Below are 24,720 nucleotides of genomic sequence, written 5' to 3'. Positions count from 1 at the left end.
AAGTCAAAAGCAAAAAAAAAAGCATTACATTTTAAAAGATTAGTAGAGACCATAAATCTTAGGTTCCGTTATTTAATATTAGTTTGTACTTGAGTTTTTGACAGTGAGTTTTCTGTGGAATGTGGATATACTTATTGTAAACTCTCATTTACTTTGACCATTTCTACCAGGAATCCTTTGAAATTTTGTATCTGAATTTTTCTATTAAATTCCTTCTCCACTTTACAATCAGTGCTATTTTTGAATATAAGCTTGGTCTACCCTTGTCTAATATTCTCCAATGGATCCCATGTGTTTTAAGAAAAACTCTGAAAATTTTCATATGGCTTATAAAGTTTTGCATCATGGAGGCCTTGCCAAGGCCTGTTTTCTCAAACATTTCTTCCTTTGCCTTACAGATGACTTTTCCTTCAGTTCTCCATTTTTCCCTCTCCTGAGATGGTTTCCACTGATCTCACGTCAACACTAGGTGCCTCTCTCCATTGCTCCCAGAGCATCCTTCTCCTTCATAACCAATTGCTCAGTTTCGCTGGTTACATTCTGAGTGGAATAATGTCCAATCTTATCACTATATCCCTAGTAATAGTACAATATATGGCGTATATAAAGGATACAACATACAGTAATTGAATAAATTAATAAAACAAGCCTGGTCTCCCAAAGTAGCATTCTAACTCCCCATGCTCCATTCCCCCAGTATCCTTTTTGGGTGTTGTTTGCTTTGACACCACAGCTGATAACGGTTAGGACTTTTTCTGGCTCTGTGCTCACTCCTGGTGGGAACTTATATGGTGGGATCAAACCGAGGTGAGCTGCATGAAAGGGAATGATCCTATCTACTGTACTACCTTTCCCTTCATTATCTTTTAAAAACACTTAGAAAAACTATTTTTTAACAACAAAACCAATATAATCATTTATATGTGCAGTGCTGCTGCACCACGTATACCCCAAGTGTTTTTTATCTCAAGACCTCCTAAGATGACTATCTCAATGATAAAACTTCCTTATTCATTCTAGGTTTATGTTAGAAGAAACTCTTCAGTCCTAAATTCTCTCAAATATTCTGATGGATTTTTCTCCAGTGAATAGGTGAAACTTAAGTATATATCACAATACCAATAATTTGCTTCAGAAAGGGGACTCAGAATGAGTAATATTAGGGTTCCTAATGTGATGGTAATAGATAAATAAAATATAGTTTAAATAAATAAGTAAACTAATGGGTGCAAAATGTCTCCATTTGAAAGCTTTATAGGCAGAGCCTGGATTTAGATTACTCTATATTTTCCATATAATTGCCTCTTAGAAAATTCACAACATCAAAAGTAAATCCATCATTGATATAGATGTTTGTGTTCTCATTTACTAATGATTAACCCTGCTGGTAGAGTCGAAACTTAGTGTAAATGCTTATGGCCTAATATAAAACAAATGTAAAATTTGTGGTTTCTCCTTTTCCAGTTTTTCCCCCGAACCATATATTCATATGCATGCTCACATCCAAAGGGAGGAAGAGTTAGGGGCCAGTGAGATGAACCAAAAAGCGAGAGCACCTCCCTTGGATGTGGGATGTTCAGGGTTTCATTTGCATTTATTTAAATTTTTTTTTGGGGGGGGGGCGATAACTGGCAGTGCTCAGGGGTCACTATTGGCTCTCTGCTCAGGGTTCACTCTTTTGTTTTTTCTCTTTTTGGGTCATACCCGATACAGGGGTTACTCCTGGCTCTGCACTCAAGAATCACTCCTGGCGGTGCTCGGGGGACCATATGGGATGCTGGGAATCGAACCCGGGTCTGCCGCGTGAAAGGCAAATGCCCTACTCACTGTGGTATCACTCCAGTCCCTCAGGGCTCACTCTTAGTATTGCTTGGGGCACCATATGGGGTGCAAGGGAAAGAAGAACGAAGGGAGAAGAAAAAGGGGGGAGGAGGAGAAGAAAGAAAAAGAAGAGGAAGGGGGAGGAGGACTATAAGAAAAGAAGAAAGAAGAAAAGAAGGAGAAAGGAAGAGGAGGAAGAGGAAGTAGGAGGAGGGAAGAAGGAAGAGGAGGGAGAGAAAGTAGGAGGAGGGAAGAAGGAAGAGGGAGGAAGAGAAGGAGAAGAGGAGGAAGAGGAGGAAGAAAGAAGAGAATAGGAAGAAAGAAGATGAAGAGGAAAGAAGAGGAGGGAGGAGGACTGAGGAAGAAAGAGGAGACAGGAAAAAGGAGAAAGAGAAGAAGAGGAGGAAGAGGAGGAGGAAGAAAGAAGAAAAAGAGGAAGGAGGAAGAGAAAGGAGAAGGAGAAGAAGGAGGAAAAGAAGGAGTGGGAGAGAAGAGGGAGGAGGAGGAAGGGGAGAAGATGGGAAAGGAGGAAAAAGGGAAGGAGAAGGAGAAGGAGGAGGAGGAGATGATGACAATGACAATGAGGATGACTACTGCTTTTCGAAATTAATAAAAAGTTACTTACTTGTCAAGCTCCAAATGCCATTTTCCTTTTCTCTTGCCATTTCCTCTCCAACTTCACATAGCATAAGTTCAATGTGCAAAACCACCTTAATGAGGTCATCCCGGGCTCCTTTAACCTCCAAATTTGCCTTTCCTACAATGATATTTTCTGAGATAGACACTTTTGAGGTCTGAAGCCTGGACAAAATGTCATGTTCCTTTTTTCCAAGGTAGAAGATAAGGTTATTCTCAATGACGTGCTGCTCCTGCAAGTTGAGGATTCTTTGGATCCATGCTTCAGCTTCAATCATCTTCTGTAGGTTGGATCCCATTAAACTGACGGCAGGAGATGAAGCTCTGAGTCCACCTTTTCTCTCAGCTCCTGTTCTCTGGGGGACTGATAAAACTTCTGTGACTGTAAGTAGTCAGAGAAGGGAGATGGGTTTTTAAAAGGCAGTGTAAGGATAAAACACCAGTGACCAGTATTTGCTCTAAGGAAACGCTGATTTCAATGGTAATAGTTCTCTATCAATTAAAAACGGAGAGTATGCTTCTCCCATCCTGGGAGGATCCTCCCAATACCCTTTATTTGGTGCTCCCTTCTCTATCTAAGCTGCCTTTTCCCCTAGCATGTGTGGCTGGCCTCCAAGCCATGGAGCAAAATTCCTGGTACTAATCTCGGCCATTCTTGGGTGTTAGTCTCCTATTTTGTTACTTTGTGTTCCCCAGATGAATGCAATCTTTCTATGTCTATCCCTCTCTTTCTGGCTCATTTCGCTTAACTTTAGACCAAACATGAATGCCACTCAATGCCTCTTTTGCAAACCACAACACCCCAAATGAGAGAGAGAACAGAGGAGAATGCCCTGCCACAGAGGCAGGGTGGGATGGGGGGGATGGGGGGTGGGAGGGATACTGGGATTCGTGGTGGTGGGAAATGGGCACTGGTGGAGGGATGGGTATTTGATCGTTGTATAATTGAAACCCAAGCACAAAATTTGTAAGTCTACAACTGTACCTCATGGTGTCTCACTAATAAAAATAAATAAATAAATAAATAGGAAAAAAAACGGAGAGTAGTGCTGAGAATAAAAGAAATTAAAATGTGTATTTACAGTGTCCTTGGATACAGTTTAGCTTGGTGGCTTTATCCTGGCTTGTCTCTGCTGTGTTGCATTCACAGATGAGTTCACCTTTGACTTTACCCTAGATTTAACCAACTATTAATTTCTATTGAGTGTGTTTTTTATAAGCATAGAAAGGAAAACTGGGGACACTGGCAGTGGAAAATGTAAACTGGTGAAGGGACGGGTGTTGGCAAGTCATGAACCAAGTCATGAACAACATTTTAACTGTGGAAAAAAAGATAATTTATCTTAAATTTCCTTAAATACAAAAATAAAAATGTTTATTTGTGGATAATATTTACTGTTGTTAATAACTGTAAAATAGGCTGTAAAAATAGGCTAATTGGTGGGATGATTAAAAAAAGCTAATGTGGGTCTGAGGATGTGGCTTAGTGGTTATTACTAGGTTTACAATCAAACATCCAGTAGAGCTCAAAAATTAAAAATTCATAAAAGTGAAACAAAACAGGGCTGAAGAGACAGTGCAGCTGAGGTGCTTGCCATGCACATGGCTGACTGGGTTCCCCTGAGCCCTCCCAAGAGTGATTCTTGAGCTCAGAGTCAGGAGTAAGTCCTGAGCACAGACAGGTCTGACCCAAAAAACGAAAGAAAAAAAATAAAGAAACAAAACAAGCAAAACCCCATTAGTGTACGGATGGGGCAATGTCTCAAAGGAGTAGAGTGTGTGCCCTGCACATGGAAATTTGATTCCCATCATCACTTGGCCCCTGGAGCACCAAACAGTGTGGCACTGGGGGTCTCTATCACTGCCAGGCCTGAGCAGCACTGCACGGTGAACCTGAGCATCAAAGCAAGTCCTGGCTACGCCAAGTGTCTTGGAGGAGGTCTCCAGGTCCCTAACATTGCTTGGAAAGAGCTCCCAAATATACCTGATGCATGCTTTCAAGTTTTCCAATTATTTATTATTATTGCTGTTAATCTGAAATTTTTTTCCTTTTTTTTTATTAGTGAAACACCATGAGGTACCATTGTAGACTTTCAAACTTGATTATTTTTAAATGGGAACTATCAAAATAAAATGAACAAAGAAATAGCCATAATTTTACTATGGCTAGTTTTATGGAGTCCTTTTTATGTCTTATCTGTGTTATGATGGGAGTGGAGGGTAGGGATGTCAGGTAAACTAGTTAATTTAATTCATCAATTTAATCTCACTCATGCAAAGGTCTCAAGTCAAAATAGAAAATGGAATAGCTGGAGGAGGGAGACAGTAGAAGATCAAAAGAAGTCCCGAGTCAGGAGACTTCTCTCTTTGACCCCCCTCATCTGTGTCCACATTGAGAGCAGAAGAACAGAGGTGTTCACCCATGTGCATGCAGCTGTGCTGGGAGACCAAGGAAAGCCAAGAGGACAGGAAGCCACTGGAGTTAACACAATCCTAGAGAGAGCCAGATTACAGAGCAACCCCAACCAAGTGGAAATAGGGTAGAGGATTCCTGTTGCAGATTTTAGAGCTAAACTATGTAGTGTAGAGACAAGACCAGGCCATCCTACACTTGAGGTGGCAGAGAAGTACAAGGATAGGACTAAGGCATTGTAATCTGGACATCAAGGGACAGAACAAGTGACAGGATGAGTGACATTGTAGGTAGGAAAAGAGGGATGGACACTGGGAGAGACCTAGACCATCTACTTAAACTGCACAATAAATTGTAACTTCTTAAGCATTTGAGTTTTGTATGCAAATATTTCATATAATACTCAAGAACCCATGAAGTCATGAGAAATCCACATTTACACTAACATATGTATTTGACAGAAAATTTTATAGTGTTACAGCAAGTATTTGAAGCTGCTACTATTGCATATACAATGTATCCTAGAAGAAAAAGAAATGGAACATGATTCTAACCCACTCGTGTGTACCCCTTCTACAATCACCCTCCACAAAGAGTAAATATAATATTAAATAATATATGATAATATAAGATCTATTATATATAATATATCCAAATTAAAAAAAGGTGACTCTTGGTTGAGAAGTTTCTAGACTTGTTAAAAGAATTTCCTCAAATCATTAAGTAAAAGAAATAACTAAGTAGTTAGACTAAGGATTTCATAGAAAAGGAATCACTTGATCACTTGACTTCCCGTTAATCATTGATTTGCTCGAGCGGGCGCCAGTAACGTCTCCATTTGTCCTTGTCGCGAGCTAGTGTAGCCCAATGGCGTCTGTTCTCTCTAGGAACACGAAGAGCCTCAAACCGATCGTTCATGATCTTGATGAAGAAGTCTGACCATCTGGTAGGTGGGCGGCCATGCGGTCTTTTGACATCCTGTAGAATCCAGTCGGTAACAGCTCTACTCCAGCAGTCGTCTCTAAATCTCATTACGTGACCGGTCCATCTGATTTTTGACACCTTGGCAAACGAGACAGCGTCCCTGATTCTTGATCGTCGACAGAGGTCGGAACTCCGAATTCTCATTTGAGTGAAATGTGATATTCCAAGTATGACTCTTTCAATTCCTCTTTGGGAGACCCCAATAGCGTTCTCATCCTGTTTGTGTAGGGCCCAGGTCTCTGAGGCATATGCTAATGCAGGAAGAACAGTGGAATCAAAGAGATGTGCCCAGAGCCGGAGATTCTTCGTCCTCTTAGCTATTTCTTCCACGCTCTTGAAGGCGTTCCAAGCCGTTCTCTTCCTCCTGCGCAACTCAGGTGCCAGGTCACTTGTCATGTTGACTTCTCGACCTAGGTACACACAGCTGTTGCATTTGGAGATGGTCGTTCCATTGAGAGCGAATGGGGTGTCAGGAACGAGGCTGTTTCTCATAAACATTGTCTTCGTAAGATTCAGCTGTTGTCCGACCTTTCCACACTCATGGTCGAAGTCGGCCAGCATTTGTGCTGCTTGGCTAATGTTTGGTGTTATTAAAACAATGTCATCAGCAAAGCGGAGGTGGTGTAATTGCCGACCATCTATCTTCACTCCCATTCCTTCCCATTCCAGTCGTCACAGGATGTTCTCGAGGGTGACACTGAAGAGTTTCGGTGAAATGGTATCACCCTGCCAAACCCCTCTCTTGACATCAATGATTACTTCTTTGTAGAATGGTGAGATCCTGGTAGTGAATCTGTAATACAGCTCACAGAGGATCCTGATGTATTGAGTTTGAATGCCCTGTTTGGCTAGGGCTTTTATGATCACTTCCATCTCAACAGAACCAAAGGCCTTCTTTAAATCAATGAACGTTAGACAGAGCAGCATCTTGAACTCCCGAGAAACCTCAATGATCTTGGTTATCGTGTGGATATGGTTGATGGTGCTGAATCCTTTGCGGAACCCGGCTTGCTCGCATGGTTGTCCTTCATCTAGTGTTCTGCCAATCCTATTTAGGATGACTCGAGTGAACAACTTGTAGATGACAGACAATAGGCAGATCAGGCAATAGTTGCCAATGTCATGGATGTCTCCCTTCTTGTACAGTAGTATAGTCCTGCTGGTTTTCCACTGGGATGGAACCTTGCATTCAGAGAGGTAGTGTGTGAAGAGCTGAGCCAGCGTATTGATGAGTACTGACAGCAAGTTCTTCAGGTGTTCAGGTTTGACCTTGTCTGAGCTGGGTGCTGTTCGTTTCTTTACTGACGAAATGGCATGTTGGATTTCGGAAGGGAGAACATTGGGAATGACATATCCATCCTGTGGAATTTGGTATGTCGGCAAGTGGACATGGCTATCGAAGAGATTTGAGTAGAAGTCATGGATAATCTTCTCCATTGCTGTTCTGGAAGATGTGATAGATCCATCAGCATGTCGGAGGGCAGTCATCTTGGTCTTGTAGTTGGCAAAGGACAGGCAGGCGTTACGAATACTTTTCCCAGATTCTGCCACATCTACCAGCACTTCTGCTCTTCTCTCTTTGACGTCTTCCTTGATCGCATCTCTGCACTGCTTTGCGAGCTTGGACGTTCGCTTGCGGTTGCCTGAGGCATGCGCCAAACCACAGTGGCGAATAAGCTCAAGAGTTTTCGAAGACAGGCTTTTTTGTGGCTATCTCTCTCTTGGCGTTCCTTGCACAATCATGGAGGTGCTGAACCAGTTGATCATATTCCTCGTCAATGTTGTCAACAATGGCATCTTCCCATGCCGCAATAGTGCCAAAGAGCTCCCAGTTGGAGTTCTCTTTTTAAACTTTGCAGCCCTTTCTCCCCGCTCTGTGAAGTAGAATTTTGCATGAAGGAGACCAATATGGTAGCATTGAGAAGGATGAGAAAGGAGAGGCCGATAAAAGCTCAAGGCCAAACTAGGCTGCCACAACGAAGGAAGACAAAAAAGATCATCTGTACTTTTAATGCACGTACGCTAGCATCACATATATCCATTGAGGACCTGATGGTACAAGCGCGAATGATCAAGCACGACATCATTGGTCTGACCAAGACAAGAAGGCACGAATCTCACCATGCCGTTTTCGACACTGGAGAAGAATTGTTCCTCGGAACATGCGATAAAAGAGGTGTCAGAGGCGTCGGTGTCCTTGTCAACACAAACTTGGCCATGAGCATTGATTCATTCGAATGCCTAACAACCCGAATCGGACGTTTACATTTAAATAGATGTGGCTCACTGCCGTCATTTTTTATCTTCGTTGTCTATGCACCAACATCCAATTATGATGAAGGAGAAATTGAGAAGTTCTACATGGAGCTGGAGAAGTTCTATAAAGAAGACCACATCTTCTATAAGATCATTGTGGGTGATTTTAATGCCAAGATAGGACCGAGAAGATCAGCCAAAGAACTTCACAGCAGGTCCCATGGCCTAGAATGTAACGAACAGGGTGAGAGACGGTCTGAGTTCATCATGTCGACCAAGACCATCCATGGTAACTCAAGATTCCAGAAGGCCGAATCTAAACGATGGACATGGGAGTCTCCCGGTGGACGATTCCACAATGAAATAGACCACATCATATTCAATCGACGGTTTTGCCTGACCGATGTTGCTGTTGTCCCAAAATTTTGAACGGGATCGGACCACCGTCTCCTTTGTGCAAAATTCTACTTCGCAGAGGAAAGGAATCATATATAGATTATATATAAAAATATTGCTTATATTCATTGGTAATCATTGAAATGAAAAATCATCCTGACTGTCAAAAATTCACAAGACTGACATTATCAAGTGTTGGGAAGAATATAAAGGGAAATTGGAAATCCTTTATGCTAAAAATGGAAGTAAAACTAGAGTAACAATTCCTATCAATATATTACTTAACAATTTTCACATGCCTGTATCAGGGGATGACAACATCGAAGTTCACATTGTTGAGACTAGGAAGTTAGCTCAGGGGTTATAAATGCCTTATAAATGCCTGACTCTAGTTCCATCCCAGTACCACATGCCTACCTTCCTGCAGCACCACCAGGTGTAGCTCTGGAGATCCCTGGCAGGAAGACCCTTTGTCCCCAAAGAGGCATGAAAAGCACCTGATCTTTGGATCCTCTATGGAGCCTCCTTCTTGGCTGACCAAGGTTCTCCAAGAATGGCCTCCAAGACCTTGGGATGTATTCTTCCCCCCAAAGTTTACATTGTTGTTTGCAACAGAAAAAAACTCTAACCTAATTGTCCTTCAATGAAGAATACTATTATTGCAGTACAGATGTACAGAGGAGGGAACATCAGACTTACTGAAAGGAAAAAGTAAGGGCAGCAGTATTTCTCAGGCACTGTCCCAAGTGCTTTATATATAGCCATACAGCTCAGTGAGATAAACATAATCAGTAGTTTCACCTTACAATAAGGAAACAGATTCAGGGAGTTATTAAGTAACTTGCTTATGGTTATAGTACTAGTAAGTAATGCATGGAGTTAGCAGGAGCACCGAGCATGTTAACACCAGTGTTTACATAATTCAGTTTCCTAGGATGTCAGTGTAATTAAAATCTGACCCCCCAACCTCATTTTGCAAATGGGTGGCATAAGGAGCTATTAAAACCAAGACAGACACAGATGTAGGAGGGGAGAATGGCCTCACTCTGGGGCCATCTGCATGGCATTTTAGCTTATCTGAAATTTTAAAAAATCAAAGTTAAAAGGCTCTTAAATTGGAGGTTTTTAGTTTTTTAAAATCTGGAGTCAAATGCAATATCCATTGTGCAACTTAGTCGCATATTCTAAACACTTATTCTGCCTGAAAACAAAATATCATTTAGGAGTAAATAAAAACAATGCATGGGTATACTTCATTTCTATCTTTATTAATAGTTCTTTCAGATAATTAAACTGTTTATAACACTAAAGAATACTCCTTTATCACCAAAAACATTTAAATTTAAAAGCTTCTCAGTTAAATATTTCTAGGGGGACACACTTTCCTGTTTTCTTAGTTTAATCTTTCCTTCATAATTTGAAAAAATCATTAGCACTCCTGGTTAATGTCAATTTTTATCCAGTGATATAATTTCTTTATAGATGAACTAAAGAACTGCTGAAATAAATGGTGATCTTTACCCTCATTATTCAGATGAATAATACAGACATTTCTATCTTTCTTTTCCACATTAACTGCACCTAAAATTCCTCCACCATCTTGTTTCCCTAGATTCACTGTGGTCCCCGAAACTTGAACTGCATTTGTTTGTTTTTGTGAATTTTCTTCCCCTTGGGTTTCCCAAGCATCAACTCTGTATAATTATAATGTTTGTCAGCAGAAAAGCTGGTTACTTGCCCTCAAGCCATTCTTCATCCCTTCCTCTTAGGACAATCACCCTTCTCAGGGTTACTATGTTACCTGGGGAGAGGGGTATGTGTATGATCTATCTTATTATTTATACACTAGCAGTTTGTCTAATATTTTGAAATTAAAATAACATTTTTACATAATCCCCAATTATCCTCATAACTTTTATTATTTTACAGATAAAGCAGACTCCTAAGAGGTAACGCCAGCGTTCTTGATGTTCCTCCTTCTTGGGGCAGAGAGACAGTACAGGAGTTAAGGGGCCTATCTTGCATGTGGCTGACCAATCACAGCACTGCATGGTCCCCCAGCACCACTGGACATGCTCCTCAAGGCCCTAAATAGTACTTGTCTGGGAAGTCCCCAGGAAGTGCATCTCAGCAGCATCATACCGCACCCTTCAACATCAAACCATCAGGCTTCCTGAGCACTGCTAGGAAGACCCACCCACTGCAAATAAAAGTTCCTCCTCCTTTATTTTCACCACTGCTGAGTCACAGAACCTTTATAACTGAACTGTTTTCCCAAAGGATATAAGAATACCACTTTACCCTACCAGAAAATGCCGTAACAGTTTCAGTATCTGACAGTTGTGTAGTTTTGTGACAATAGAATGTTCTGCATAACATTGATTTAATACAATTACTACTCTCTGGCATTAATAAGATGGGTTTTTATATTTACTAATGATTAATTCTATTTAAATATAACACCTTGAGAGCACTGAAAGTAGTTTAGTCAACTTATGAAAATCAGAGCTTTATCTTAGAAAAAACTATAGACAACTACTTGCAAAAGACCTATATATTCTGGTTTTACTAACAGAAAATTAACTATCTTTGTTTATTGAATGAAACGGGACTAACCAAGAACTGAATCAGGGTGAAATACAGAGTAAGTTGGTAGACACACAGAACACAATAAAATATATTTGACTTATTTACTTTTCTCACTTCCACTAGTTTAAATAATCAAAAACAGAAAGTACCTATCACAAGAAACACTACCTCTAGCTTCTTAAGTTTCTTACTTACCTTTATTGTGATTTTGCAATAGAGACTTGTACTTTGCCATTTCTTGGATGAAAACCTACAAGAAGCAAAACAGAACAGTCCTAAGTTTCTAGCTTTTATCAACAAAATTCCTCTCTTCCTGCACACACCATACCTGACCTCATGCACTCTATTAGTCCCCAGGCTTGTTGCCACCAATATAAAAGAGACTTTAGAAAATCCTGGGAAACAGCAAATGCATTATCACAACCAGGAAAAAAATACAGGAAAAAATGCAAAGAAAATAAAAATCTTGTATAAAATGGATGCATATATATTTCAAGCAAAATATAATTTTCATTTATTCAAAAGCAATTGCTGCACTTGTCATATATTAGAACTAAGCTAAAGCTGTGTGTGTGTCACTGAAAAAGATACAGGACAGTTGCTCTTATAAAAGGTACATTTATTCAAAAAGTTATACACCTACCAAGATTTTTCTGTCAACTGTCTAAAGAATCAATTCCTGTGGAGTGCTTAAAACATACTTAGCCCATCATAAGCACTTACCATATGCTAGCTGTTGTAATTGCTTCATGATAATATTTACTATTATACCTATTAAAAATATCTTCTACAGTTTGGGGCATGTTTTCTTCTCATTTTTAGTATCAAGGCCACCAGGGACACACTGGGCAGTGCTAGGTCACAGGACATGGGGAAGGGTGGCGTGCAGTACTGGGGATTGAATAGAGGGCCTCACACATGCAATGCATGTGCTACACCACTTGAGCCATCTCCTCAGCCCCACCTCCTGGGGTCGGAGAGTGTCTTCTTTTCCTTTCCTGAGTACCCACCAGTACTCAGGGCTTACTAATTCTTGTTCTGTACTCAGGTATCACTTCTGAAGGGGTTGAGGGGACCATAAAAGGTTTCAGGGATCAAATCTGGGTCGGCTGCATGCAAGGCAAGTGCCTTACCCACCGTACTATCTCTCCAGCCCCAGGAGTGTCTTCTTTAAAGTGAATTCAATTGGTAGTAATCATTTTTATTGCCAAGATGGTAAATAATAAGGCAAAAACTAGATTTTTTTATCCTAACTTTAACGATGAATGTTCCCTTTGGTAGGACTTTTTCTTCATAAATTGTATCTGCAGCTATTGTTTCTAGGGCAAAAAATCCTAAATGTCCCTTCATGAGCAGAGTATTTATTTAAATTTTTATTAGTGAAACACCATGAGGTACAGTTGTAGACTTAATAATTTTTGTGCTTGGGTTTCAGTTATACAATGATCCAGTACCCATTCCTCCACCAGTGTCCATCCTCCATCATTTACTTTTTATTTTTAAATTTTTGTTAGTGAAACACCATGAGGTACAGTTGTAGATTTACAAATTTTTGTGCTTGGGTTTCAATTGTACAATGATCAAACACCCATGCCTCCACCAGTGCCCATTTTCCACCACAATGGGTCCCAGCATCCCTCCCACCCCCCATCCCACCGTTTCACCCTGCCTCTGTGGCAGGGTATTCCCTTTTGTTCTCTCTCTCCTTTTGGATGTTGTGGTTTGCAAAAGAGGCATTGAGTGGCAATCATGTTTGGTCTGTAGTCTACTTTCAGCATGCTTCTCCCATCCTGGGAGGATCCTCCCAACACGCTTTATTTGGTGTTCCTTTCTCTATCTGAGCTCCCTTTTCCCCTAGAGTGTGTGGCTGGCCTCCAAGTCATGGAGCAAACCTCCTGGTACTAATCTTGGCCACTCTTGGTGTTAGTCTCCTATTTTGTTACTTTATGTTCCCCAGATGAATGCAATCTTTCTATGTCTATCCCTCTCTTTCTGACTCATTTTGCTTAACATACTTTCCATGTAGTACCACTTGTATCTAAATTTCATGACTTCATCTTTTCTAACAGCTACATAGTACTCCATTGTGTAGATGCACCAAAGTTTCTTTAACCAGTGATCTGATGAACAAAGTATTTTTGATAATAACTGCTAAGAACAGGCATTTTTAGTGCTAAAGTAGTATTCTTTAGTGTGCTTCCAGTAGGCAGGGGTCACACCCACCAACTGCCCCCCGGCACCATGTAATCCCATCAACGGCCAAGACCCAGAGACTATAAAACCCAGGTCCCGGAAGAGAACAGCGCAGAGTCTTCTGCTCCCGTGCCTGGCTGTCCTCACCGGGGCCCCTTGCAGGGGGGGTGGGTTGAGTTTCCCTCCCCGCCCCGAGCAGAGCTCCAGCAGCCGAAGACCTCCAGAACCAGCCACAACCATACTGAGACCACTCTCCACACACATGAAGGTACCAGAAGAGGAACAAAGGCATGTGGGTCCCGGGGCTGAGATCTCCAAGCCTGCTCGGATTGGGGCTGAGCATCCTCCACCCAGATCCTTCATCTTCCAGTAGGCGGGGGTCACACCCACCAACTGCCCCCCCCCCCCCCGCGCTGTGTAATGCCATCAACGGCCAAGACCCAGAGACTATAAACCCAGCTCCCAGAAGACATCTTATCTCATTCTAATTCTTACTATGGACAACCTGGCAGGTTACCAAATGTAACCTGCCCACACGGCAGAGTCTGGCAAACTCCCCGTGGCATACCCAATATGCCAAATATCAGTAACATCTCATTCTCCTAACCCTTTAAGAGCCTTGAATATGGCACTTGATCAATGTATAATTGAAACCCAAGCACAAAAAATTGTAAGTCTACAACTGTACCTCATGGTGTCTCACTAATAAAAATTAAAAAAAAAATCTCAGGGGCTAGGACGAAGGAGGCATTACTGGTACATGCTTGAGGCAATTGACGAACAACAGGATGATCGTGATCGTGATCATGAAGGAAATGAATAAAAATCAGTTTTTTAAAAGTTCTTTAAAAGTTAGGGTTTCTTGGGGCCAGAGAGATTGTACAGTGGGTAGGATATTTGCTTTGCATATGATTGACCAGGTTCCATCCCAGGTTTCCAATATGGTTCCCCAAGCACCACCAGGAGTGATTCCTGAGTGCAGAGTCACGAGGAACCCTGAGCATCACCATGTTTGTCTCCCAAACAAGCCAAATGAGTGACCAACCATCATCTTTCACAGATATGCAGGTCAACTCAGGTGCCCTAATATAATTAATGACTAGTGAAAAAATTTTTATTCAAGTAAAGTTATTTGCTCACTGTCATTCACGAACTAGAGAATTAATGAGTATGTGATGAACAGAAGTATCAGTTTACTATGAGTTAGTGTAGGTTGGTTTTCCCAAGTCAGATCAATTCTGGATGTCTTAAAAATCTGTTCTCAAAAAGAAAAAAGAAAAATCCATTCTCTGAAATATAGGCTCTGGAAAGATAACACCCTTTGTGAACAAGTGTGTAGGTTGCCTTCTAATATTCCAAACATATACACCCCTCATTGAAAGACTTACTTAGGAAAAATATGTGCTTATCAGAGGCAAAAGGGTATATATATATATATATGTAATATATATGTGTATATATATGTATGCACACACATATTGTACTTTTATGTGGATGTATAAGATGCATAATATTAAAAATATTCTAAAGAAATAATCAATGATCAGGGTAAATTACTGCAAAAATAATCGCTGATGGAGCTGGAGAGATACAGTTGGTAAGGAGCTTGCCTTGCACATGGCAGACCAGGGTTTGATCCCCGGGATCTCGTATGGTCTCCCAAGCATCATCTGACCCCAAAACAGAACAATTAGCAATATGAATTACTCTGTAAGATAATTCTCTCCTTGCACGGAAGCACTGTCCTCCCATTGTTCATCAATTTGCTCGAGTGGGCACCAGTAACATCTCCATTGTGAGATTGTTGTTATTGATTTTGGCATAAGGAATACACCATGGGGAGCTTGCCAGGCTCTGCTGTGTGGGCGGGATACTCGGTAGCTTGCCAGGCTCTCTGAGACAGATGGAGGAATCGAACCTGGGTTAACCGTGTGCAAGGCAAACACCCTACCCACTGTGTATTGCTCCATCCAGATGCCATATGCCAGACGCCGAATCCCCTCCTTAGAGTTACAAAACTAAACATGTATGGTCTCTTAATTTTGTTCATTTGTTTGTTTGGGGACACACCAGTTGGTGCTCAGGGCTCAGGGCTTACTCCTGGCTTTGCACTCAGAGATCACTTCTGACAGGGCCTGGGGAAGTATATATGGTGCTGGGTGTAAGATCAGGTTGGCTGCATGCAAGACAAGTTCGCTACCACCATACCATCACCCAGGCCAATTTCTCAATTTTTTTTTAAGCAAGAAAGGTTTTATTGAAACTTGTTTATAAAGAGGTAAAGGGGGAGAAAAAGACAAAGAAAGAGCCAAGATTCATTCACTGTTTATGGGACTGTCATCTGGCTTAGTCACTCTGAAAATTAGTATAGGAATACAAAAAATTAAGCATTGAGCTTTCATAGCTTGTATTAGCCAGAAACATGTCTAGAAAGTGGCACTAGCATTGGGATAATGCTGTTAGCAGAATCATAGCCTGTCTTGAAGACATATTTGAAAGTGCTGTATTTTCAGCTCATTTTATTTGTATTTTTCCTTAACAACATTAAACTTTATTTCTGAAAATACCAGCCAGAACTAAAGCAAAGAAATAGTACTTCAGAGCTAGATCAGCATAGCAATATGTTAATTATACCAAATACATATATATGCCTATATATATATTTCTATCTATATGTGTGTGTATATATCTCACTCAAGAACCTATTAACTTGTTAGAAATTTAGCTTGCCCTGCTACTCTACAACCAAAGGCCAGGAGGAAGTGGAAAGAGCTTACACATATGAGGCTGGGGAGAAAGTTCAAAGGGCTGGATCCCCAATAACAGTATGATTTCCTAAGCATGGGAGTGAACCCCAATCAACATGCCAAGAGTAAACCCAGATCACTGCTGAATGTGGCTCCAACTGTCCCCACAAAAACAAACAAAAGAACTTGAACAGACATCTCTGTACTCAGACTCACAGACACACTCTCCTTTTTACAAATCCATCCATTTTATATTTGACCTTACTTATTTCCCTCTGGGGTCACTTACAAATGATTTTTTAAAAATTGATTTGAGGGTACTATTGGAGATATGCAAACATAGCCAGAGATTCTCATGCTATAAAATAACTTATGATCTAATTGAGAACTTGAAATCTAATTATAACTAAAGAAATTACAATCTTCTTAGAAAAAAAAAGATAGCAATTCACTTAAATTAATACTCATGTCAGTATTCAGCAAACTATTGGTAATTTACAACTAATGTAACAAAGTCTAATATTTATGGAAGACTTTGTGTGACAGGTTCTGTTTTCAGTATTTACCTTGTTTTAACTAATTTGATCCTCACAACAGTTCCATAAGATGGTAATTATTGCCCTTTTAAGATGAGGAAATTGAGGCATAATAAGTAAATTAGCTTGCCCAATTGGTGGACTGAAGAACAGAAGATAACAAATTTGCTTTAAATATGCTGGATATAAGATATCAGTCAGGTAGCACTGTAGCACTGTCCATCGGTTCATCGATTTGCTCAAGTGAGCACCAGTAACGTCTCCACTGTGAGACTTGCTGTTACTGTTTTTGGAATATCGAATATGCCACGGGGGGGGGGGGGGGCTTGCCAGGCTTTGTCATGCGGGCAGGATACTCTAGCTTGCCAGGCTCTCCGAGAGGTACAGATGAATTGAACCCAGTTCTGCCAGGCCGGCCGTGTGCAAAGCAAATGTCCTACCTGTTGTGCTATCATTCCAGTCCATTAGTCAGGTATTCAAGAAAAAAATGAGAGTTTTGATGCACTGTATTTAAAGGTGGTTCAGAAAATACAGTTTCCAGAAGCTATGAGAAAACTTTTATAAATTGCTCCATTCTTGGAGAAGCAAAGAAGAGTAGAGGATTCCCATATTGAGAGTAGCTGATTGCATAAGAGAAAAAAAGTCAACTAATGAAAGGAAGAAGCTGGGAAGTGGAGCAATCATGGTTTATATAAATTACATTCTTTTGCATATAATAGGTGGGAAATTTATAAAAATTTATTTCAACAAGTTAGAACAACATCGCCCTGTACCATGTTGTGTATTGGAGATACCAAATAGATGCTGTTGAGAGAATGAACTTTTTAAGATACCAACTTACCTCGTATATCTTTTCGTCTGATGGAAAAATCACAAAATTTACAATAAGGTGTTCTTTCAAATAATGATGGGCAAATAATAATACTTTCTCAAACATGACCTTTGCAACGTGATATTTTGATAAATTAATTTTTCCAGTTCCAAGTGCAGGAAAGGAAATGGAAGTTATGTTTTTTGAAGAGCATTCTGACAAACACATGTCCATTACAATTGATAATATCTGTAGGAAAAACACAAACTTTAAATTAATCTTTGACTTCAGGGGCTGGGGAGATATTCCAAAGGGTTCAAGCATATGTTTATCTTCCAGAGCCTTGTCCTAAGCAACTCATGGTGCCCTAAGTACTGTTATTGTGACTGCCCCTCCCCACACACACACACTCCCCAAGCACTGAACTGAAATTTGCCTTGAGCACTGAAGGGTGTGCCCCCCAAATCAAAGACTAAAACTGAGACTTCACTTCAGGAGCTTGAAGATAGTACAAGGGCTAAGGCCACTTGCTTGCATGTGATCAACCCAGGATTTATCCATATTGTCCACACTGGAAGTGAATCCTAAGTACAGAGCCAAAAATCACCACTGACTGTTGGGTGTGGGCCCCAAACCCAACTACTCCTCCAAGAAAGGATCCTTAGCCCTAGATATGCCCATGTTTTATAATGCCAACCTCTATTTTTCCCCAAGAACTTGTCTACACTTAGGGGAAAGGAAAGGTTTCACTCCTCAGTAAAAACTTAGAGCTATAAGGTTTAGACATTGAGAAATTAAAAGAGTAAGGAAGTAAAGGAACTGAGTGGTCATTCAGGATGTTTGGGCTCTATGATTTCTCCCAGTTTATACAGCCTTGCCCTTCCTCTTCAAGTCAGCGAGCCAACCTGCAGTTTATCCCCTCCAGGTCAGCAAGCAGAAAAGCTCTAAGCAGTTCGACAAAGATGTCAGAGGGTAAAAGAAGTTAAGAAGCATGTACTAAATATCACAAAGATCTGTCATACAATTTCTCTTTAAGATGTCTGGCATATTTAGCAGATTCAAATTTTCTATCAACATCTTACATCCAAACCAAATACTAATACAGGAAATTGTTTGTGAAGGACCTTAAAAAACTAAGTGGTATGAGAACCAATTTGGATTTGAGGGCTCTCTCTAGTCAAGAGAGAACAGAAAAAGGACAAAATAAAAGGAGAAACAGGCAGAAAGAGGGTTAAATCCCCCTACCCCACATCTGAGAGGTTTTCCTTATTTTTTCAATGTGTGAGTTTCATGAACCTCAGGTGTAAGTTTGAACAGAAAGCCTAGCTCGACTCCAAGTACAGGTGGAAAAAGAATCACAGGTATTGAATTTGACAGAAATGAAGCAGGAAGGGAACTCCCAGGCCCTCTGGGAATTTTTCAGATGGAAGCAAAGCTGAAGAGGCTGAAATCAAGGCTCACTTGGATAGGAAAAGCCTCCCAAGGTCATGGTGTGGGAAGGTGAATGGGTGTGCAGACTGAAGGAAGTCTGATGTGTCTGCATCTACCAACAGCCTAAGCACTTAATTTTTATATATGAGCAACATAATATGTTAAATTAAACTTAAGATCACATGGCAACAATACGTGGTATTTCAGGTATTCACAAAGTGGCAGGAAATGGAGACTACTACCTGACAATAAATAATACTTGGTAGGTGTAAAGATATGAGAAATTAAAAAAAAATTCAAATGGCCAAAAGGCATATGAAAAAATGTTCTACATGGCTAATCATCAGGGAGATGCAAATCAAAACAACAATGAGATATCATCTTATACCATAGAAACTGGCACTCATCAGTAAGAAGAAGAACAACCAGTGCTGGTGTGGATGTGGGGAGAAAGGGACTCTCATTCATTGTTTGTGGGAATGCCGACTGGTCCAACATTTTTGGAAAACAATATGGGCATTCCTCCAAAAACTAGAAATTGAGGTTCCATATGACCCAACAATACCACTCCTGGGAATATATTCTAGAGATGCAAAAAACACAGTAAAAATGATATCTGCACTTGTATGTTTATTGCAGCACTGTTCACAATAGCCAGAATCTGGAAAAAACTGAGTGCCCAAGAACAGATGACTGGTTAAAGAAACTCTGGTATATCCATACAATGGAGTACTATGCAGCTGTTAGAAGAGATAAAATCATGAAATTCACATATAAGTGGATAGACATGGATAGTATCATGCTAAGTGAAATGAGTCAGAAAGAGGGGAACAGACATAGAATGACTGTACTCATTTGTGGAATATAAAGTAGCATAATATGAGACTAATAAGGACCATAGAGGTAAGGGCTAGGAGGGTCACTCCATGGTTTGGAAGCTGGTTCCACATGCTGGGGCAAGAGGTGGTTGAGATGAACCCTGACCTCTGTCTAATGCCAGGCACAAAGGTCAGATCAAAGTGGATTAAAGACCTCAATAACAGACATGAATCCATAAGGTACAGAGAGGAAAATGTAGGCAGAACTCTCCACAACATTGAAGCTAAAAGCATCTTTAAGGACAAAACACCACTGACCATGCAAGTGGAAGCAAACATAAACAAATGGGACTACATCAAATTAAGAAGCTTCTGCACTTCAAAAGAAACAGTGACCAAAATATAGAAAGAGCCCACAGAATGGGAATGAATGTTTATCTAATACCCATCTGATAAGGGATTAATATCCAGGATATACAAGACACTAGTAGAATTGTATAAGAAAAAAACCTCTAACCCCATCAAAAATGGGGAGAAGAAATCAACAGAAGTTTCCTCAAAAAAGAAATACAAATGGCCAAAAGACACATAAAAAATGCTCCCTGATAGCCATCAGGGAGATGCAAATCAAAACAACAAAGAGATACTATCTCACACCACAGAGACTGACACATATTCAAAAAAACAAAAGCAACCAGAGCTGGTGTGGATGTGGGGAAAAAGGGACCCTCTTTCACTGTTGGTGAGAATGTCCACTAGTCCAGCCTTTCTGGAAAACAATATGGACAGTACTTCAAAAACTAGAAATTGAACTTCCATATGACCCCGCAATACCACTTCTGGGAATATATCCCGAGAATGCAAAAAAGCACAGTAGAAATGACATCTGTACCTATATGTTCATTGCAGCACTGTTCACAACAGCCAAAATCTGGAAACAACCCAAGTGCCCTAGAACAGATGACTGGTTAAAGAAATTTTGGTACATCTACACAATGGAATACTATGCAGCTGTCAGGAGAGATGAAGTCATGAACTTTGCTTATAAATGGATAGACATGGAGAATATCATGCTAAGTGAAATGAGTCAGAAAGAGAGGAACAGACATAGAAGGACTGCACTCATTTGTGGAGTATAAAACAACATAACATGAGGCTGACCTAACACCTAAGAATAGTAGATACATGGGAGAGATAGATTGCTCCTTAACTGGAAGCCTGCCTCATGAGCAAAGGGGAGAAGGCAGCTGGAATAGAGAAGGGATCACTAAGAAAATGATGGCCTGAGGAACCGGTCCGGGTTGGGAGATGTGTGCCGAAAGTAGATAAAGGACCAAACATGATAACCTCTCAGTGTCTATATTGCAAATCATAATGCCCAGAAGTAGAAAGAGAGTATGGGGAATACTGTCTGCCATGGAGGCAGAGGGAGGGTGGGAAAGGGGGTGTATACCGGGGATACTGGTGGTGGGAAATGTGCACTGGTGGAGGGATGGGTGTTTGATCATTGTGTGATTGTAACCCAAACATTGAAAGCTTGTAACTATCTCATGGTGACTCAATAAAATTTTTTTTTAAAAAAAGGCAGTTGGGATGGAGAATAATCCACTAAGTAAATTATGATTGGAAGGATTGCCTGAGATGGGAGATGTGTGCTGAAAGTAGACCGAGGACCAAACACTACGGCCTCTGAGTATCTGTATAGCAAACCATAATGCCCCAAAGTAGAGAGAGAGTAAGAAGGATGGTATCTGCCACAAAGGCAGGGAGCGGGGTGGGGTGCAGGTGGTAGGTGGGCCATTTGGAATAATGGGGGTGGAAATGTGCACTGGTGGAGGGATGGGTGCTAGAACATTGTGTGACTGAAACGTAATCATGCAAGTTTGTAACTGTATCTCACGGTGATCCAATAAAATTTCTTTTAAAAAAAGGAAATAGGTATTAAATATTAAAAAAATAATAAAATAAAGATATGAGAAATTTCACTTAAGAATTTATGTGCGGCTACATAAAGATACTTTTTTTTGAACCTTACCTCGCTTGGGTTAAAATCTTGATTCCACAACACATGGAATATATATTTAGAGGCCAAATTATATCCTCCTGTGACCAATAAAAAGTCATTATTTTTAGCTTCAGTAGTCATTCTATGAGATAATTCCATTTTCACTTGTTCTCCTGCTTTTTGTAGAATCGATTTTGACACAGTTCCATCATTAAGATTAGAAGACATGTACAGAGAATTCACAATTACCTCTGTCTGAAAAAGGAAAAATGGACAGGAATAATTTAAAACTTTACTTCTATGAAGAATTTTAAAAGAACTTTTTTAAGGTGTTGAATCCACAAAAAATAATAGATTAATTATAATTAAAAATTCATTTAAAATAATTTTATTGCATGAATCTATCCTATTTAGAAATTAACTAAAGCATGACAATATATGATGTTAATGAAAATTTTTATTGCAAAAATAACTGTCAGCAACTTCCTGGCATATACTTTTGTATTCCCAGATTCTGAGCATCCCCTATGAACTGTTTTCAACTCTAAAAATAAATGGTTCATTCCCATGCCCCATTTTACATCCTTTTTGCTAGGCAGGTTTCTGTAAACAGGAAGAAATAAAATTTCTCAGGAAAGTTATGCTTCCTAGTGTCTCTTATCTTCTAAGGTAAGTAGTACATATTTAAAGAAAAGATGGTCAGTGGTAGAGAGGAATACTGGTACTTTGGTGGTGTGTGTGGTAGAGAAACACTATATAAAGTGTAAGTATAAACATTACTTGTAAACCATGTTACCTCTCATTAATAGTTTCCTGGGAGTGAAGGTTGAGCCACACCTAGTTATGCTTAGGGATCACTCCTGGTAGTGCTCAGAAGATCATATTTTGTATAAGGACTGAACCGGGGTTAGTTCATGTCACGGCAAATCTTAGCCTCTGTACTTTCTCTCTGTCCTTTTAATAGTACATTAAAAAGTAAATAAAAGAACTGAAGTGATAGTACAGGGGTAAAACATGTCGATAATGAAGTTTTAAAAAAGAAAATACAGGGTTTAGAGAGATAGTAGAGGTTAAGGAGTGTGCCTATGCACACAGTTGACCCAAGTTTGATCCCTGTCATTCCATATAGTCCCCTGATCATTTCCGGGAGTGATCCCTGAGTACAGAGCCAGGATTAAGTCTTGAGCACAGCCTCCCCAGCAAAGGAAAGCTACTGTTTGTGGTGTCCCCAGATGAGTCACCCACCTCTCCTACAGGAAACCACTTTACCTCTATTTCATCTCGTCTGTAAATAAATATTTTGTGTCTTCAATATATTTCAAGTCCTAATTGGCCTTCAGAGCTATGCTAAAGGGTTCTATAACCTTCTTCCCCCATCTCATCTTTGTTCCCAAATTGTGTTGAAACATTCTAATGGCTTTGGCTTCTTTTGTGGGTAACTTCAATACTTTTCATAGATGTTTAGAAATGCTTCACTTTGGGAGTTTGGAAATTTCTAAGATTTGTAATTTTGGAGGTATTAAAACACTATAAAAATGTAAGGTTGCTGATGCTGTTGACAATAAATAAATGCAGTACACTATTACTTAAAGAGATAAACCATACAACTAGGATGTTCCCATTTAAATTATAAATACTAATGATGAACAGGCAGATAAATTTTCATTTTTTGGGGTCTTGTTAGTATTCTTCTTGTCTTATAGGCAATTAGTGGGTGTTTTCCTCTACATGTATTTAAGTATTTAATTGTGGTCACAAGAAAGTCTTAATATGACACCACTGATCAAGGGCGAAAAGGAATTATATTCTTTTCCATCCTCTATTGCTATCCCTGCTCCCTGCTCTCCCTTTACATTTCACCAATAGTTGCTGAACAGCCAGGAATATGGCTCAGTGAGTACCTGCCTTACCATATGTGAAGCCTAGCATTTAATCCAGGGCAAAGAAAAAAATTACATAATGTTTAAATGAACACCCATAATAGGTGCAAGGGTTAATGAAATGAGTAAACCAAGGTGTCCGTACTCTAGGTACTGACTAGCAAGAGAACCCAGAAATGATCTCGGTTCACTATTACCTGACTCTCTTCTCTCCATACCAAAATCATCATTTCTGAGTCCCATTAATTCTAGATAAATGCTAAATTACACAGCATGTTCTCCACATACTCTGACACAGAGCTTTGAATTCTAGGATGCAATTTATAGTTCCATCAGGAGACTATAATGGTTCTGCCAATTATTTTCAGTCTATCAATTCTCTGTTTCTCTGTTCAAACCTTTATAACCATCCAAACCTCTCTTCCTACCCAATATTATTTAAGATTCTAAACTTACATCTTATAAAATAATCTTTCTTGATCCATTATGTTACATTCTTGTCATAAGTTTATATGTATTTAAATATTATGAATAAATACTGTGTTAGAATTTTATAGTTTATTGTTGATAGGGTGCTTTGGAAACATTCTGGTGGTTTATTGCCCCACTGAAATCTTTCAAATACTATTTTATTAAATGTACAAAACATATTTTAAGTTCACAGAAGCAAAGAATTGCTCTATATCCTTATTGTGCTTAAGAATAGTAATGACAATTATAAATACCATACGCCACACTATATTCTAGGGTATTTTTTCGTGTTGTACTATGTCCAGTTATAAAATAAAGTACTGTTATTTTCTTCAGTTTACTAGTGAGACATACATCCCACTTCTGTCACTATGTAAGCTTATCTACTGGCCTTATCCTTGAGACTCATAAATAAGTCTCGAACGAAAGCAACTACCTGCACAAATTTCTCAGATACCTATTCTGGCTGAGACCTCTAGGTTGATCTAGAGAGGGAGATGGACCAGTTCCAGTAGCTGCTTCCATAACCCAAAGCTGCTGCCATGCCTCTGGATGGACTTCACCACCCCAGGACTGAGATCCACAGAGAACCTAACTTGCCAAAAACTCTAGGTCACAGGTTTTGGTGACTGAAACCTCCAGATCTTCTCAGAGTTGGGATGGGCAACTTCTCCTTCACTTCCCTGTACTTCCAGAAGCCCCAGCAGCCATGTCCACATTCTACCATCACCAC

At 40.0% G+C, this 24,720-nt stretch overlaps 1 protein-coding gene across 4 annotated transcripts in view; it reads right to left on the bottom strand.

The window, feature by feature from the left end:
* PARP9 (poly(ADP-ribose) polymerase family member 9) overlaps nt 1-24,720 on the bottom strand; it is a 70,643-nt gene that overhangs the window by 25,362 nt on the left and 20,561 nt on the right. For all 4 annotated transcript variants that reach the window (XM_056109400.1, XM_056109401.1, XM_056109402.1 and 1 more), the window contains exons 5-8: nt 21,667-21,891; nt 17,413-17,631; nt 11,291-11,345; nt 2,447-2,839 (exon numbers count right to left, since the gene is read on the bottom strand). In XM_056109400.1, the coding sequence (XP_055965375.1) occupies nt 2,447-2,839; nt 11,291-11,345; nt 17,413-17,631; nt 21,667-21,891 (892 nt within the window). The remainder of the gene's footprint in view (nt 1-2,446; nt 2,840-11,290; nt 11,346-17,412; nt 17,632-21,666; nt 21,892-24,720) is intronic.

Source organism: Sorex fumeus, unplaced genomic scaffold (genome assembly GCF_029834395.1).
Source record: "Sorex fumeus unplaced genomic scaffold, SorFum_2.1 ptg000265l, whole genome shotgun sequence".
Classification (NCBI taxonomy): Eukaryota; Metazoa; Chordata; class Mammalia; order Eulipotyphla; family Soricidae; genus Sorex; species Sorex fumeus.
The sequence above is the reverse complement of the archived record's forward strand: the minus strand, read 5'-3'. Positions and strand labels throughout refer to the sequence as shown.